Source organism: Eupeodes corollae, chromosome 1 (genome assembly GCF_945859685.1).
Source record: "Eupeodes corollae chromosome 1, idEupCoro1.1, whole genome shotgun sequence".
Lineage (NCBI taxonomy): Eukaryota > Metazoa > Arthropoda > Insecta > Diptera > Syrphidae > Eupeodes > Eupeodes corollae.
The window spans coordinates 162,374,779-162,393,028 of NC_079147.1; the positions used below are offsets into that span (position 1 = coordinate 162,374,779).

General features: G+C 35.6%; 1 protein-coding gene and 1 long non-coding RNA gene across 7 annotated transcripts in view; one reads left to right on the plus strand and one right to left on the minus strand.

Moving 5' to 3' along the window:
- The window catches only part of LOC129954149 (regulating synaptic membrane exocytosis protein 1), a 202,662-nt gene that overhangs the window by 89,384 nt on the left and 95,028 nt on the right, over window positions 1-18,250 (minus strand). For all 6 annotated transcript variants that reach the window (XR_008782645.1, XR_008782644.1, XR_008782643.1 and 3 more), the window contains exon 7: window positions 762-1,696. Coding sequence is in view for 1 of the 6 variants with exons in the window: in XM_056067867.1 (XP_055923842.1) it covers window positions 762-1,696 (935 nt within the window). In the remaining 5 variants the exon portion in view is untranslated. The remainder of the gene's footprint in view (window positions 1-761; window positions 1,697-18,250) is intronic.
- Window positions 223-1,798, plus strand: LOC129954150 (uncharacterized). The gene is made up of 3 exons (XR_008782648.1): window positions 223-669; window positions 758-1,274; window positions 1,325-1,798. It is a non-coding gene; the product is annotated as an uncharacterized LOC129954150 (long non-coding RNA).

Genomic DNA, 18,250 nt, shown 5'->3' on the forward strand with positions numbered 1-18,250 from the left:
TTTGTAGTCCTATGAAGTCCATTATACATAGATATAGTTTTTGGATTATTGTTTTCCTTAAAAACTCTCTCGATTCATGGATTAGTACAACAAAAACAAAACTGTTTATGTATGCTAGTCTGTAGGGAAACACATACATAGGTATATTTTGTATGTCCTTTGCACATTCTAATCATTTTTGGAGGTTGGCCAAAAACTATTTCAGTTGTGCATTTATGATGTTAAGAACAAAATATGTATGTACTTGTACAAATAAAAATCAAAATCAAACTGAAATAGGAAAAATAAAATATAACTGTGAAGAAGCACTACTTTAAAATCTCACCATTGAAACATTTATAAAAACACTAATCAAACAAACAAAACAAAATAAAAACACTTAGTAAGAGCTCTAAATTGATTGAAGAACTATAATTATTTTTCAAACACACACACAACTGCCTTTAAGTTTCAAAAATGTAGTTTTGAAAATTCAAAATTTCAATAAAAACCATACACAAAAAAAAACAACAAATAACGTAACAAAACTTTGTACAAAAATTCGTGTAATGTTTGCCGTGTCTTTATAGGTATAGTTTTGGGGAAGAAGTTTTGAAGAGGAGGCGGCGACCGAGACGTTTCGATCATTAAATAGAACATACATACATAATAACCAAAAAGAAATTATAGGTAAATATTATTGGAAGTTGAGGTCAGAAAAGATTGGTTTCTAGTGCGGTTTTTAAAGGAGAATGTGATTTTATGTGTGTTGTAAAAGGTACCTTTGGACCATCGCCTCGATTGGAATCTTCACTACTTGTAAATGTACTGCTTGTATCAATGCCAGAATCTTTGGTTGCTGAATCCTGACTACCCTGTCGTTCCGCATCCCAACGTGACCAATCATCAACCCCAACTAGACTGCCGCCCCCACCAAAGTTGCTGCTACCAATACTGCTGCTGCCCAAAACCGTCGTTACAGCTGTGGGCGGACCAACAGCAGCAGTAGCCACCGTAATGAGATTCGCTGGCTGGACCACCACCTCCACGTCATCGGCATCATCGTTATGCCCATCAAAACGTACAGTTTTCTTTCTGCGCTCAGTAAAACGTCGATTGTCCTGAGCAGATGCGGACGTCGAGGTGTGTTCATCCCAGAAGGGATGATTCGTAGGTGCTGTAGTCTCGTTAATAATAGTTTGTGTCGGATGATGGTGGGCGTGCAAGGAAGGTGATGTGTAGCGCTCATATGAGGTACTAATGGTCGGTTCACCTATCACTATTTGCGGGTAATGGTAAGTACTGTTTGAACTGTTGCTAATACTAGTCACACCCGTAATGTTAGCACCTCCAACTCCAGCTCCAACTCCTGTTAAACTGCTGCTATGATGATGGTAGGATGACGGCGTGGAGTAGAGGGAAGAGTTAATACCTGCTGTTGTCAGATGGGGGAATAATTGGCCAGCGACACGCTCGGCAATCACAGAGCGCTGCGGCTGCAGCGGCGGAAGATGTGCGGAAGCCGGACCTCCACTACTATATCGATCGTGATTGGTGCGATTGAAAGTGTTGCGCTGTTGTACATCTAATCTAGCTGTGGAGCGGGAATTTGGTGCTGGCTGTGTTGCAGAGGGGGAATTGTTGAACGGTTCCGCGTGATGGAGACGATTTCTTGCGTTCAATCGGAAATCGCGCTTGTTCCAATTTTCATGGTTTGCTAAAAAAGGGCAAATGTTTTTGTTTTGTTTATGGCTCGAGGGTATTTTTGTATTTACGTATGTTTAAATAAATTCTTCTGGAGCTCGTTTTCAAACTATAATTTTTTTTTAAATGTTTTCTGGAAAATTATAATTAAAGAATATAGGTTTTTTTATTCGAAGGTAATTCAGGAGGAGATGTTGACATGTGTATGTTTGTGTTAGTCTTAAATTATTAATAAAGTGATTCTGATAATTTTTTCTTTTGATCTTATTTGTCTGAAAACAGAAAAGTAAATTTTCATTTTTCTAAATGAAAGTAAAAATCGTTCAATTCACGGTCCTACTTACGAATTCCCGTTAATTTATGTTAGGTACGAGTATTATCTACTTGTTATCTGAAGCGCCAGGAAACTACTTTATCGTATTTCAAAGGAGCGAAGTTCCAAAAAATAAAAAGATACAAAATCTATTGATGTGTGTGAGACTGTTTTGAAAATCCCTATCCAACAAGACCGATTGTTTACGTTACGTTGATACCTTTTTCCTAACGGCTGAATCACAAACATACTTCAGCTCCGACTTCGTCTGCGTTAGGGTGGACCTGCTTTGAATGACATTTCTATTATTTCTCCTTCCAAAGAGCTAATATTTGGTTTGTTGACATTTTTTTACAGCTGTTGAGCTGTTACACAAAGCAAAACTAGAGCTTCAGTTTGGAGTCACATTACTTTACATTACGTTCTTTTCCTAACGATTGTCAAACGAAACGTAAGGTCGGAGCTCCATTGTGATAGCATGCATTGAATTCCTATGGCTGAACTCGTAAACGTCCGGTGAAGCAAAAGCTGAAGCGTGTTTGTGATTCAACCATTAAAGTTCCCTTAAGAAAATCTCAAAAAATGTCCGCGAAAGTGTTTGACATTGGTTTTCAAACATAAGATTAAAATCTGTGTTTCTATTGTTTAACATTTTCTTTCTTTACACATTGTTGTGATAAAAATATAGTTCCTTGTGATAAAACTAAATAATGATCTTTACCTCAATTTTATTCTTCATCTAATTATTTCTAATGATTTTCAGAAATGATGAAATAAGTTATTAAGACGGTCTTGAATTGTTGTTTTCGCTGTTGGAGACTTAATACTCCTCTTAATGTTTGTATTCTTAATTCATATTTAATATTTGTAGCGGTTTTTGTGTGATTCTCAAATTAATTATTTCTCAGTCTGAATACTTTTTTGCTATCATAAGGATCAGAAAAGCCCCAAAATTATAAAACTTTATTTTAAATACATATTTCCTACAGTTGATAAAACTTGTTCTAGAACCAACATCATTCAAGGATTTGTGAACTGAGGGTCCAAAGGACTTCATAATTCTAACAATACCAAAGCAATAAATTGTGATCTAGCTTGTCTTCTTCTAAAGTACCACAGTACTTCTTCACCTTTATTTGAGGCCAACGCCAACGATGAAAAACTAAAATCCGTACAAAAACAATTCTCTCTTTCTAGGGAGACATTTAAATATTTTTAATTGAAAACTTAAGAAAGCCGTTCAAATCTTGAAACTCACTTCAACAATATTAATGAATTGTATATTGTGAAAATTAAAAAATATTAATTTCCTTCTTTCTTGTTTTAAAAACCGATATTCAAGCATTAGTACACTTCGTGGCACATGAATAGGGACAATCTTTTTTCGTTTTTATTTGAAGATACTATTTAGATATAAAGATACAAAATAAATGAGTTTTTTAGCGATTTTTCCGATGAAGGTCATAAAAAGTACCTATTTCTTTAGTGTCACATGAAAAGGGACAAGATGTTAATTTACCTATTAGAGTGTTTTAAATCAGAAAAATATATACTCTGGATATTTGGGAGCTTAGTACGGGTATTAATTTGATAAAATCAAGAAGAAAGAATACAGGCAGGGCTAAATTGAGGGGAGGGAGGGAGGAAGCCCCCAGGCCCTCCACATACGGGGGCCACCACAATAGAGACTTGGGAAAATGTTTGTTTCAAATTCCAACTATTAAACACTAGTAAACATCTTTTCCTTTGATACGTATCAAAATAACAAATGGCCCTGATAAGAAGCACTTCCAATTCACTACCCAACTTGTGGGAGTACCCCAATCGCTTAATGGCTGAGTGGGGTGGTACTTGCCCGTAACCTTGAAGGTTGGGTATTCGATTCCGTGTCTCGACAGTTTTTAGTCTTCTAAAAGCTCAGCAACATTCGTTGGTCTTGTCGAGCTGAAGCTACGAAAGCATTGACAACGGTTATTCAGAAATCCAATGAAGAGCAAAAACACATCGTTTGAAATGAAGCAACGCCCCTTCTATAAAAGATGAGTGGTCTCGAAACAGCTTTGTTTACAACATTATGGAACGATATCTTGGAGCGATTCAAGGGCGGCTATAAACAAGATGTTGCAACACTATAAAATTATTGTTTGATCGGTAATGCGTCATTGAAATCATTCCTGAAATCCAAACGAAATGATTTTGATTAATACGAGGAAGCAGCCAAAAAATTTTCCCATACTGATGGATTTGTACAATCACGAACGCGCACCAGAACGAGAAATGTGAGGTTGAATTCGCTCGATTACGGGAATGCACAAGACGCAAATCTGTCACCCAAGGAAAAATACAAAGTATCCGCCTCCATCCCAATTATTGACTAGCTATCCGTTTCTCTTACAAAAAGTGAAAGTGATTTAGTGCGTGAACTGGATTTCAACGAAATCATCAACGATTTTTCGACGAAGAAAGCTCGAAAGGTTCCGTTCGTTAACCCTAACATTTAATTTAAGATAATTCTTTTTGTTCAATACTAAGGGAATCTACTTTGTTTCAAAATAAATTATTTATTGAAGAACTCGAGTGAAAAAATGGTTTAATTTACGCTCCTTTACTGCCCCGAGGCCTCTTGACCTCTAAATGCAGCCCTGGGTACAGATAAGGGTCTAACGAAGGAGGAAATAGACCAAATGCGAGCTTGCAGGGATCTTGGCAAAAACATCCGTTTTATAACCAGCAAAATAAGAAGTTCAAATGTTTTATACAACTACAGTCTGTCCACTAAGAGCGTGGTCGACTTTACCAACTGCTAATGAAAGATTTCTCTATCCTTGTCCTTGATGCATTGTCAACAAAGGTTCAGTTGTCATTGATCTTTTGAAAGAGAATCACATTAAACGCCATGAGGGCTAAGTACGCGTCGCGCTACGAAGCTGTGTTCCTTTGCATCCACCCGAAAGGTCGCAAAATTTCACAATCAGCGGCTGCTAAATATATGAGAAAGACGAATTGGATACTAAAGACGAAGATTTACCAGAACGTGGTTCGTTAGGAAAAGTGAACAAAAAAAGATGATGAAGATGAATCTGTTTCCTCTCGGAATCCTACTTTAGCACTGCGGCAAGGACAAGCAAAATGAATGGTAAAGGTTTAGATATTTCCTATGAAACTATCCGAACCAGTCTTCATACTTATGCTCTGAAATGGCGCAGGTTAGTTTAGGTTAGGTTATAGTGGCTGTCCAAGATGGAAACGGACACACTTAGGCCAGTTTAATGGCCCATTGTGATACCACATGAATCTTGAGGCTTCCTCCTAAGTTCAATGGAACCAGCTTGAGTCCCTTACGAAACGTGAGAGGCTGATTATACCGATATGATTTAGATGGTTTAGATCGTTAAAGAAGAATTCTCCTAGGTAATTCATGCGTTTTCGAGCTAAAGCAGGGCATGTGCAGAGAAGATGAAGAACCATTTCTTCCTCTTCCTCGTCCATACAGCTTCTGCAAAAGTCATTTGAGAATACGCCTAGTCTCATGGCGTGCTTTCCTATTAGACGTATATATGGGCACGTTCTATCCTCCCGCGAGCCTGGTCAACTTCCACCAATAGGCTTGTTCAGCGGACCGTGAAATATGAAATGACGGTGCATCTTAGGGGCTGCTTCTCAAAGCAGGGATTCAGCACTTTGCACCTCTTTACTGACAACCTTAATGCCAAGAAAATGAAAAAATGTCTTCAAAAAGGCTTTACTGCCATCTGCCAAACGATAGGGTATTACAAAAAATGAAGATTGGTTCTAAACATTGCAGCAGAGCTATGTACTCAATGGAAGACTCAATGTGGCATCGTTACATTGGATTGGCCGTCGCATTCGCCCGATGCAAATGTGTGGGCATTTATTAAGCAGAAGCTTCGTGGAAGACGCACATTTACTTTGAAGCAGTTGTCTTAACCCCAAAGGAAGAGTCAAGATCATTTCAGAAAAAGCTGATGATAGTGGAAGCTGGGTAAATGCAAGTTGATCGACTGTTGCGTAAGAGGACGCAAGAGCCAACGCTTGAATTTTGCAAACAATTCAGATCAGGTGTTCTCGAGCTTGGAAAACCGTGCGTTGTCTTTTCCGATGAAATATAAATAATTTGCACGGACCATGATTTAAGAAAAAACGGCACAGTATAGGAGGCGGTTTAATGGTATGGGAAACAATCATCTATTACGCGATCGTGGAGCTATATTTTCAAAGCTCTTAAATGACGGCAATCACTTACGAACCGATTCTGGAACGAGCTTTTCCACAATTTTCTGAATTACTTTGTGGAGAACGATGGACTTTCCAACAGGATAATGCACCAATACATACCACAAAGACAACAAAAGCCTGAGAGGCAAAATGTAATCACTTTGGGTCCCCTACCAAAAGTTAAAGACTAATTATGTTAATATGAATGAGATCGTTTAGATCGTTATAGAAGAATGTTCCTATAAAATTCTTGCGTTCTTGAGCTAGAGCAGATCATGCACAGAGAATGGAAAGGCATGCTGTATATGCTATCTGCTAAGAGATAGCAAGCACCTTGATCGCCTTAAATCTAGGGTAGGCCAGATATTTTTTTGAGATCTGACACGTGGGCATGTTATTTCACCTGGTGTTCACCTTCTTCATAGAGTCTTGCATTACCAAAAATGTACACGCAGCGATTGGTAAGTCTTCAAATCCACACCAACAGGACAGCGCAGTAGAGGAAGACCGCGGACCAGGTGGCGCGCTTAAGTGGAAAGTGACCTCAACCAACTTGGAGCGCGAAACTGGAGACATCTAGCTAGGGACCGAGCTAGATGGAGAAGTTTGTTGGGTGAGACCCTATTTCACACAGGACTGTAGCGCCACCTTAAGTAAATAAGTAAGATTGGTATGGCAGCATTAACTAAACGTGGTACAATGGGTTTTACTGTACCATTTCTGTCAAGTTCATCTGCCTTACAATTTAATGGTGAATATTAGAAATGATCGAAGGCATGCCTTACGAACAAGTTGGCTCGGAGAAACTCATTGTTGGATGTGTCTTGTTCCTATTAAAATCCTACCACTCCCCTAAGTATAGGGCATTTTATTCAAGTTGTTTAAAAATAACTATAAGTTTATTTATTTAAGTAAATACTAGATAATTGAATCTTCTTTAGCCAAAAAACCTCGAAGCTGACTTATTTATTTATGAAAAATATACAGCAAGCTAAAAATAACCTTATTCGATTAATGTTCATATTCGCAAATATCAATTCAAACGTCATCAATTTCAACTGCGATCAAAATCCAAATCCGATCATTGTTGTTTTGAAAACACTCAAATGACTTCATATGATAAATGTTGTGCCTAAATACGTCTGGCCTTTTATATTTGTATTTGTTTAAATTAAATTAACGATTTGTAGTTTTAAATTGAAACAAAATAACTAATTTATAAAATAAAAAGAATGACATTAACCCTAAAACAGCTTTACACAATTCCATGCAAATTTGTCCACATTTTTCTTATATTTGTTCGTATTTAAAACAAAGAAATTCGAGATTAAAAATTTATTAAAAAATAAAATAAAATAATATTGAAAACAAAATACAATTGTACACACATTTATAGTAGAGTAAGTTAATATTTTTATTGCTGACAATATATAATAAAAAGGACGACAGAAAAAGCTTGATAAAAACTTTCTTAAGCGACATTTTGAAATGTTAATAAATATTTTAGAATTGATTTAATAGAGTGGTGTATACAAAGTGTATAATATATATATGTTTATATATTTTAAATTTATTTCTTTACATTTAAAACATTCAATAGGTTAAAAAAAAGTAAATAAAAGATACGAACAAAATATGCGTAATGGAGAAATAAATAAATTTGTGTGCAATATATCACATTCCAAGACGATAGAAGGTGTGTTTTCTTTACTATTGATTTTTGTTTATTTGATTGATATTATATAAGTAGGGAAATGTAATATTAAGCAAATAATATTGTTTTCTTTGTATCTTACATTGTGAATTTGTATGTCTCCAGATTCAACTGATTGAACACCACCATCAACACTACCTGCTGAGAAATTTGATTTGTTTTTGTTTTTTTCTTTTTGAATCACAATCAATTTATTTATTTATTTAAGAATAGAGTTCTGTTTATAAATTTGTAATTTTATTTCTTTGTTGTACATACAAAAAAAATGAATCTTTTATATTTTCAAATGTGGAAAAATTCTTATTTGTGTCAACTGCTTAAGGTTTAAAAAATTAAATTTAAATAAATCCAATCAAATAAAATAAAGGATTGTTTAAAATTTTTAGTTAGTTCTTTTATTATGTAAATAATTTTAAGAATGAGCAATAAACTTAATTTTAGTCTACGACTTACCTATCACATAAAAAAAAAACATTTTTTTAGTGCAAAATATATCTTCGTAAATTTTAAGTAAAAAGACAAAAGGCAGGGGGGATCATAGTTATATTTTAAGCCCGAGTTTATTTAATGGATTCTTAATTTGACATCTAGGTTAGACATAGCTGCTTCAATTACAATAATTGTACAATTTAAAAAAATAAAATGTTTAAGCTAGAGAGAGTTTGGCCGATTCTGAAAAAAGGAGACTCTCTAAAACTGCACCAACTGTAGAGGCATTAGTCTACTTAACATCGCTTACAAACTCTTCTTTGCTGTAATATGTAAACGCCTAAAGCACATCGTCAACAACCTGAAAGGTCCTTATCAATGCGGTTTTAGAACAGGAAAGTCCACAATCGATCCAACATTAACATTACGGCAGATCCTGGTAAACCCCAAGAACAGAAACGAATCGGAACCCACCATCTCTTCATCGATTCCAAGATTCATATGGCAGCATCAACAGGGACGAGCAGTATAGATCCCTGCCTAGTTTTGGCATCCCTGCTGAATTCCTCCGTTTGTGCAAGATGACCATGTAGAATTCGCACTGTTCCATAGAGGTTGGAAACAACGTAACAGAACCTTTTGGTGCCGAAAAAGGCATTAGGTAAGGTGATCTGCTGTTACGCGATTTCCTCAATGTCGCCCTTGAGAAAATAGTGCAAAACTACCAAGTCAACACTAGAGGCATTATCTTTTAAAAGTTTGTCTTATAACTAACATATGCTGATGACATTACATAATCGGAAGAAGTCAGCGTGATGTCAATGGGGCTTTTGTGAGTATTGAGGCAGAAGTCGCAAAACTGGGTTCAAGGGTTAATGAGGGCAAAACTGTCATCAAGAAAGGACGTCTCGGTCAAAATGTCACCATCGACAGACGTAACTTTGAGGTAGTCAAGGAATTCGTCTACCTGAGCTTCGCTATGAACACTGAAAACAATACCAGCATTGAGAGTAACGAAGAATTACTCTTGCTAACCGCTGCTTCTTTTTGAGTACGAAAGTATTTGAGCGCTAAAGCCGTCTCTTGAGCGACAAAAGTGTCGGAATATAGGACCCTCGTCATCCTCTTTTTGACTTAAAAAACATTCGTTTTAAAGAGCGATTTGGCCTCTTTTTCGGTTTTTTCTCAGTTTTTCGATGTGTATTAAAAAAAATTTACGTGTGAACACGGCCTTAAAAGAATTTTCATTACAAAATGTTGACTTGAACTCACCCATTCCAGAACCCATTTAGAGCGCCATCTGTTCTTTTCTACTTTTTGAAACTTTTTGCTCAGCAAGAAATATGACTGTTTCTTTTTTGTGTTAATACAAATCTTTTGGTGAAAGTTTTGTGATAATTAAAATAAAATTCCAAAGCGCAAATGCATCTTTAACAATGATCTCCAAAAAATGTATGAACAATTAGATACAAACGATCAAAATATAGTTTTTTGCGCTACTTGTAATTCGTCGTTTTCGGTAGCAAACAAGGGAAGGGAGATCTTGATCAATATTTACTTATCGAAAAACAAAAAACGAAAAAAAAAGTTACGAAATTTATTACTTCAAGAAATTCCAAATTTGACGACCAAGTATCTGCAGATGAGGGTGCCTTAGCTTATCATACTGTAGTTCGCCACAAATTGTGGTGGATGCAAAAGCGCTGTTTGTTTTATAAGTTAAAAATGAATGGTTTATCGAATTTGATTGGCATCGGTTGTCCGGCTCATATTTTGCATAACAATTCAATTCGGATTCGATGGGTTATCTTTAGATGTAGATAGCATAGTTTTGAAAATATATAATCATTTTTCCATCGGAAAAACTTATGCGAGCCTGTGCAAATTGAATATAAAATGCTTATCGCTTTTCAATGCCGTTGAAAGAATTTTGCAAATTTTCGAGAGATTGAAAACTTATTTTCTTTTTATGGATAGCCCACCATAAGTTCTTACAAAAAAATTTTGAAAACGATATCAATGAAATTTTTTATAACAAACAAATATAATCATTAAAAAGAGAGGAGAATTCAATACTTAAAACATTAGAGAAAATTCACACTGTCCGAAAAGTATTAAAGAAAAGAATATCTGAGAAATGTATTCCTTTAAACGTTATAAAAATGTTGAAAAAAAATGTCGCAAATGTTGGAAATAGAAATGAAGTTTTGGACATTGAAAAAATTTGGTTGGGGTTTACGCTAGGTGCTTAAAATATCTTCAGAGCTGGTGTGATTCTCTGGATGAATTTAATTGCTTTATTTGGATGAAAGGCGTTATCATAAATAAAAATAAATTGTTTGACCAATTTTGAAATTTTAGAACGTTTTTGGAACAAGAAATAAAAAATATAAATTTTATAAACGCACCTATTCACGAGAAATGGGATATTGGTAAGTGTCCTCTTTTCCTTGACTCTGTATCTGATCACCCTAGTTGGGTGAGGCCCTACTTCATACAGGACTTTAGTGCCACCTTAAGTTAGTAAACAAAGACGGTTCCTTTCTCATCATGCTAGAACAAGGTGTAAATGCTCATTCATTAAAGCTATAGGATATCATTTTTTGCTGTAACAGTTCAACTTATAAGAATCTGCACATTATCAGCACGGATTTCAATCATACACTTTTTAACAAAACAATGTGTCAGCTAATTAACATATAGTGAGAAAAGGGTGGTTTCAGGATGGATCCCAAAACTACTCTATCGAGTCATTTAGAAAGGTGGAAGACCGTTCATTTGCCACTACATATTGTTTTTTACCAGCTTAAAAGCTTACTCTATGTGCTAGGCCTAAATAATATACTTTAATAAGAAAAATATTCATTTTCAATAACAATCTATGGGCAGTGGCTGGAAAACAATAAGAAACGAACTATTTGTTATAATTTTTTTTTAATTGATTAATATCTACACACGAAAATTTAAAATAAATAAACAAAATTTAATCCTTTAACGATAAAAAATAGTTCGATGTTCCTTCAAAAAGGAAGAATGTTCTTTCATGCCCTTAAATTTCAAACAAATCATCTTAATGCTTGACATTTTGTTTTACAAAGCCCTTTTTATATTTGCCTACTAATTCTCAACGGGACCGATAATCCGATTTAGGCTCAAACAAACGCTCTACAAGACGTGAAGTATATTCTAGATAACAGTCTGGACAAATATTCCGTTAACCTTCTTGGTGTCCGAACGAATCTTTTGAACTTGTAAAATTTTATCTCGCAATTATAATTTATATTTCAAATTTAAAGAAATAAATAAACTTAAGTAAGCCGTTATAGACTTTGATATTTTTGGGACTAAATAATATATTGTAATAGTACTTAAAGCCTATTGATCCTTGTAAAACACAACTATTCCAGAGAATCTAACAAACAGAATTATGTTGACAAGTTTCACCAAATAATAGAAAATCGACCATCATGACCATGATCGCAGTGGGCCTAGTTACTTACAACTCTCAACCATTCCTGTGTTCAAGTTATGTTGTCAGGGATGGAAGGGACCTACAATTTTAATCCGAATCCGAACGGCTAATTTGAGGAAGCACTCTTCATAGCAAGAACTACTTTTGAAGGTTTTTGTAAATTCTTTACAGGAGGGAGTAGCCGTGTAAAAAATTTAGATGACACTGGCAAGGATTGATCCAAGACTTTAAGCATCACGCCATGACTATACTATTTGTTGAGCAAAATATTAGGTAACAACAAATTTCACTTCACCTATGTTCTGGTAATGATTGTATAAGACTCGTTCATTGATAATATTAAATATGTTCAAACTAAAGAAGATAATTTAATTGGTGAACTTAATGTCACATTCAGAGTTTAATTTTAGTAAATTTATGAATACCGTTCATTTTTATTTTTATTACGAACATATAATATCCAGAATGAGGAATTTTCTGCTTCCATGTATATGAACTTATATAGGTCTATAAATATTTTCAGCTGAACTTACTAAACTATGACAATGTATGTATGTATGTATATAGGTTGTACAAATGTGAATTACTATAAAGTGGAGGTCTTTAAACATAAAATTCAATTGCGGTGTCACATTGCACTTTTAAGCCAAAGCAGTTTATTAAATACGAAACTCACTTTCCCATAATTTAACACTGATGACAATGAGAATCAACAAGAAACAAAGTAGGTGATTTATAACAAAACCGGAAGAACTGGGGCATTCAATGTGCGCCATCAACGTATCACTTGATATATCTACGTGACGGCTTAGTAATAATAATACGACGAGAGTAAATTAATTTTGACTTTATGAGTGTCTATTTATTTATGTACATGTACTTTAGATATACATGAGTACAAATAAAACAATTAATTGGCAACACTAAAAGCCTGTGAGAAACCAGTTCAAATTAAGGAAATCAATATGCAAACAAATTTGATTTACTTAAAAAAAAATAAAGAATTTAGTTGATAAAAAATCAATGTAAAGAACCATTAAACGACTACTATTTTTTAAAATATAATGCTAAGTTCTTCATTTAGCTTTTACTCGAAATTAAATTAAAATCGATTCAAAATACAAAGTGAAATTCTGAAGTTCACTTTTATCGATATTGATTTAAATTTTTTTCGAACTCAAAACGAAGTGAATTTCCGTGTTCTACGATTTTGAAGTGATTAATTTGGTGTGATTTGAACGTTATAAGAGGAAATTGTTTTAAAACAGTAATATTTTCAATTACTTACTTCAAAAAGTTTCAAGACACAATCACACTTTTATACCTGAGTTTTTCCCAGCCGATGTTTGAAAACTGATGATTGCAAAGAACAGTAAATCTTCAACAAATGTGCAACAACACAGTGCATATAAAAAACCACTAATATTCTATATTTATTTTATTTTAAAAGACCAGACCAAGAACATAAACTTTTAATTTCAATTTCAGTGACTTCGAAAAGTGTTCGGTGTTTTAAAATTGATCGAATCAGAGAATACTGACAATGATTTCACTCGATATTCAATTTTGATTTCATTTCCATCCATATTGAATTATTTTTCTCCAACTTTGGAAAGTGTCGGAAATTAATGCGATTTAAATTTAAAAAAGTTAAGGATTAAAATAAATATGAAGATTTCAGACCAATTAATGAACTTCCTCCCTTTGAGATGGTTCTTGAAAAAATTGATCACTTAAAACTGGAATCATTAAAGAACTAAAACGTATCTTATCCTATAACGTATCAGTTCTGTCCAAAAAATCCTTATTTAATGAATTTTAAAATTTTTAAATAGTTTCGAATTAGCATTTTTGTAAAAAACATTTGTAACAGAAAATAATAAAGTGTAGAAAACAAGCCAAAAGATAGAATGGGTTATTGTGTACTATTCATGGCGAGTTGATCTTGTTGATATTTTATTAGGCAATATGAGTATAGCTTAAGATAAGCAATGTAATCCATATAATTTGTAAACAGCTGTCAACTTCATTACTTGCCTTTTCTCCTTTAATTCGTTATTTAATCCTTCTCTTTGATTCAATACTCCAATCGATAAGGAAGTCTTTTTAATAAAGTTATCCTATTTATTAAAGTAAATCACTCTTTTTCTTTGAACAGGTTATGGGCCTAGGATATTTCAAACATCATATTTAATATCAAGGGGTTGATATTTTTAATAATTTTCGAGTCTACAGAACATAACAATGGGTACAAATATTAATGGACGCATCCAACCCTTCAATGGAGGAAATTTTGCTTCTTGGAAGCCACAAATGGAAGCAGTTCTTCATAAAGCGAGGCTTACTGGCTACGTTTATGGAACAATCCCTAGACCGCATGATGCAGGTGAACAACCAAATTGGGATGACAAAGACATGGATGCAAGGGCGGAGTTACTGTTGGCGATAGAGCCAAATATCGTGTAGCTAGTAAAAGAGAAACGTCAATCCAAGGAAATTTGGGACTTCTCACGTGAAACCTACGATCGCAAGGGACCCAGACAATAGGCGAAAAAGTTCAGGCGACTCATTAACATGAAGATAGAAGTGAACCAGAGCATTGATGAATATATCAGTGAATTCAAAACGACTGTCAGCAAACTGCAGGAAATGGATGCAACTCTCGATACTGTCAGAAAATTACCAAGATGTCCAAGCAGTGTTTGACGCCCAAAGCAAGTACCCGGAGGTCAATGTCGTGTGCACGAGACTTTAAGAGGTTAGCGATCGTAAGAAGGATGGAAATAGGCAACATCAGACCACAGCATTATACACCATGAGAAAATACAAACCCAGGAAAACACCAAACAATAACAAAAAAAAAGGTATTTCCTTTCCATATATGTAGGTAATTGAATATTTAGAATGAAACAACAACAACTTGTGTGTGCTACCACCAAGTTCATAGGCTGGAGTTATAGCTATTTCACGGGGACCAACCCGATCATCAGACTCCTTTAGTGGTGCTTAATCGCTTTATGTTCAATTTAATTTTTGAAGAACTTTTTGCCCGAGCTGGGCTATGTGGGTAATTGCCGCGTGTGTGGCAATAGAGGTCATATGGATAAAGACTGCTACCAAAATAAAGAAAACGCAAACACTGTACAGCCAAGCACCACATAAGTAGCGGAATATATGTTCGTTATAACAGAGGAGTCTGTATTCAGAGAGTCTTCCGACGATATTACATGGTGCCTTGATTCCGGAGCGAACTCACATATGTGTTCGACAAAATCCTTGTTTGAGAATTTGGAAATGTGGACAAAAGAAGCCTTTGTGACTTGCTAGAATCGAAGCGGCGTTACTACCATCGTACCTCAACAATATCGGAAAAGATATAAAATTGTTTCACACACTTTATACACCGGATTAAAATGAAAATCTCATCTCACTATTGTTCACAGCTGATGAAAGTCGTGGTTTGTATATAGTCTCAAAAAGTGATAGAGTCCTAACTGCACATAAAAACAACGAAGAATGTGCCACTTAAACATAGCCTCACAAAAACAACTTCAGTCAGATGGAATAGTGACTGGTCTACCAGAGAAGTTCAAGTCCGATACAAGCAGTTGTGTCTCATGTATTCGTGCTAAACAGTGCATAAAACCTTTTATAGTCAGTGAAAATAAAAGAACGGAAAGAAGACTTGAATTGGTCCACTCCGATGTGTGTGGTCCCATGCGAACTGCAGCGTTGAGCAAAGCAGTGTATTTCATAACATTCATCGATGATTATTATTATTGTTTATTTCAGGCAAAAGAAATGCTAAGCTTTAGATAAATTTCAAATCTTTAAAGCATACGTGGAAAAGCAAACGGGGGAATCAATTAAATTGATTAGAACAGATAATGGGAAATTTGATGAATTTTTGGAACGAAACAGAATCGATCATGGATTTTCTGCCCCATCCGAACCCTAGAAATGGCGATGTGCTTAAAACTGGATGCAAAACTACCTGGTATATTGTGGGCAGAACTAATCTGTACGGCAGCCTTTATTCGCAGCAGATGTCTCACGATGACATCGACACAATGAGCGGCGAAGTAACTCCAGAGGAACTTTGGACTGCTAACAAACCAAACGTGTCATCATTCAGGTGAATCGGTACAAGGACATATGTACTAGACAAAGCAAGTAACCTCGGTAAGTTTGAGTTAAAAAGCAATGAACATGTAGTTGTTGGATATGGCAGTGAACATGGTACATATCGGTTATGGAAACCTGGAACCCGTATAGTCATCAGGGGTAAAGATGTACGATTCGTGGGAAGGGAGTTCAATCATACCGAAAATGGTGAAGGAGTTCTACCAAACTACTATGTTTTCGATTTTAAACAGCCTAAAAGTGATGTCCCGGACAACTGGAGGAATCACCTAAGGCGGACACTGCAGCACAGGTACCAAGTGATGCAGAGCAAGTCTACAGCATTGGAGTTCACCCTGTAAACGTTAAACAGCTGTAAAGCAATGAACATCAGCAGAGGTAGTACAGTGCCATGAAAGAAGAGTACGAATCGCTAATACGATATGGAACCTGGGTGTTGGTAAACAGGCCAAATAACCGGCAAGTAAAGAAAAGCCAGGCTGGTGGCCAAAGGATTCGACCAGATTCATGCAGTCGGCTATACTAACACATATTCCCCCGAAGCCAACATTCATTCCATTCGGCTTACACTAGCAATTGCAGCAGAACACAATCTGAAGCTGACGTTTCTGCAGAATATTTAAATGGCGATCTAGATACCGTCATTTTCATGGAGCAGCAAGAAGTTTTCAACAACGACGCTGCAAACAAGGTGTGCATGTTAAAAAAGGTGATATACGGTCTTAAACAGTCCGGTCGCCGTTTGAACTTTAAGGTGGATAAGACTTTAAAGAATCTTCCATTTAACCATCGTATGTACATATATCATAAAATGTTTAATGAGACGATCACGATTATCTCTGTATATGTTGATGATTTTCTTTTGGCAACAAACAACACCGAAGAATACTCACTGATTTATGTTGCACTATCAAAGGAGTTTGATATCCGTGATTTGGGTGAAGCAAAATTACGCGTGGGACTTGAAATAACGAGAAACAAGGGAGAAGTCAAACTCATCATTCAAAAGGAACTGGCCATCAAAGGCGAAAGTGAGAAAGTGGATATAACAGCATATCTGCAAATAGTGGGACGATTGCTTTACCTTTCGAATTTCAGCAGACCAGACATCTCGTACATCGTGAATATTCTTTCTCAACGCGTTGAAGATCCTAGGCGTCAACACTAGAACGCAGCAGTTAAGGTCATAAGATACTTAATCGGTACCACGACTGCGACAATAGTACATACAAAAACCAAGCGTATTCAGATTCTAATTGGGCTTCAGATACAAACGATAGAAAATCTCAATCAGGCTTCGTGTTTCTTTATTCTGGCGGAGTGATCCACTGGGGATCTCGAAAAAGAAAATAGTTGCCACATCAAGTACAGAAGCCAAATATATCACACTGTCATCGGTCGCAAAGGATGTGGCATATTTTCGTAACATCTTACTCGAGCTTCAACTACACGTCGTACATGTCGATATGTTCTGTGACAGCCAAAGTGCAAAATATATTGCAACTGATCAGTCAAATACGCAACAATAATTGGGAAAGCGGAATGAGAGTTAATTTCAGTCGTTCGGAGTAAAATCGTTCTGATTACCGATGTTTATAGACAATGCGTGATTCCAAGTTGTAAGCCCCATTTATTACCAATAGTTTTTTTGACTCTTTCTTATATTTAGCTTATCCAATTTAGTTTTTTGTCTATAGTAAGACCCAGGTACTTAGCGTCGTCTGAGAACTTCCATTGGTTTCATTTGATATAGGGAGGATTAACAAATGGAATTTCGTATTTCCTCGAAAATATAATTAATTCAGTTTTTCCATACCGATTTGCCCAAAAAATTAGTCTTTCTAAGGCATTTTATAAGAGTTGTTTCAGGGTGTTAATAGCAACGTCATCCGCAAAGGCAAACACCCTGAAACTGTCCGCATCTAGACCGGTTAGTATTTCATTTACCACTAGGTTCCAGAAGAGAGGGAATAAAACACCACCTTGGGGTGTCCCTCAACTTACGAACCTTCTAGCAGAAGAGTTGCCAAATTTTAGGTTAATTAATTATCTCCTCAAGCGAACTCTCTATGTTCAATGACGAAGTGCAGATGTGTCCACGTTGTTAAAAGAGCATTCGATGTCGAGAAAAGCAACCATAGTCAACTCTCTATAATAAAGAGTGTGTAACGCGCATCATTACCACCGATATACCTTTACAGTAGGCATGTTGAGACGTAGATAGAAGACTTGTATCAATAATTGTTCTTAAATGGATTTC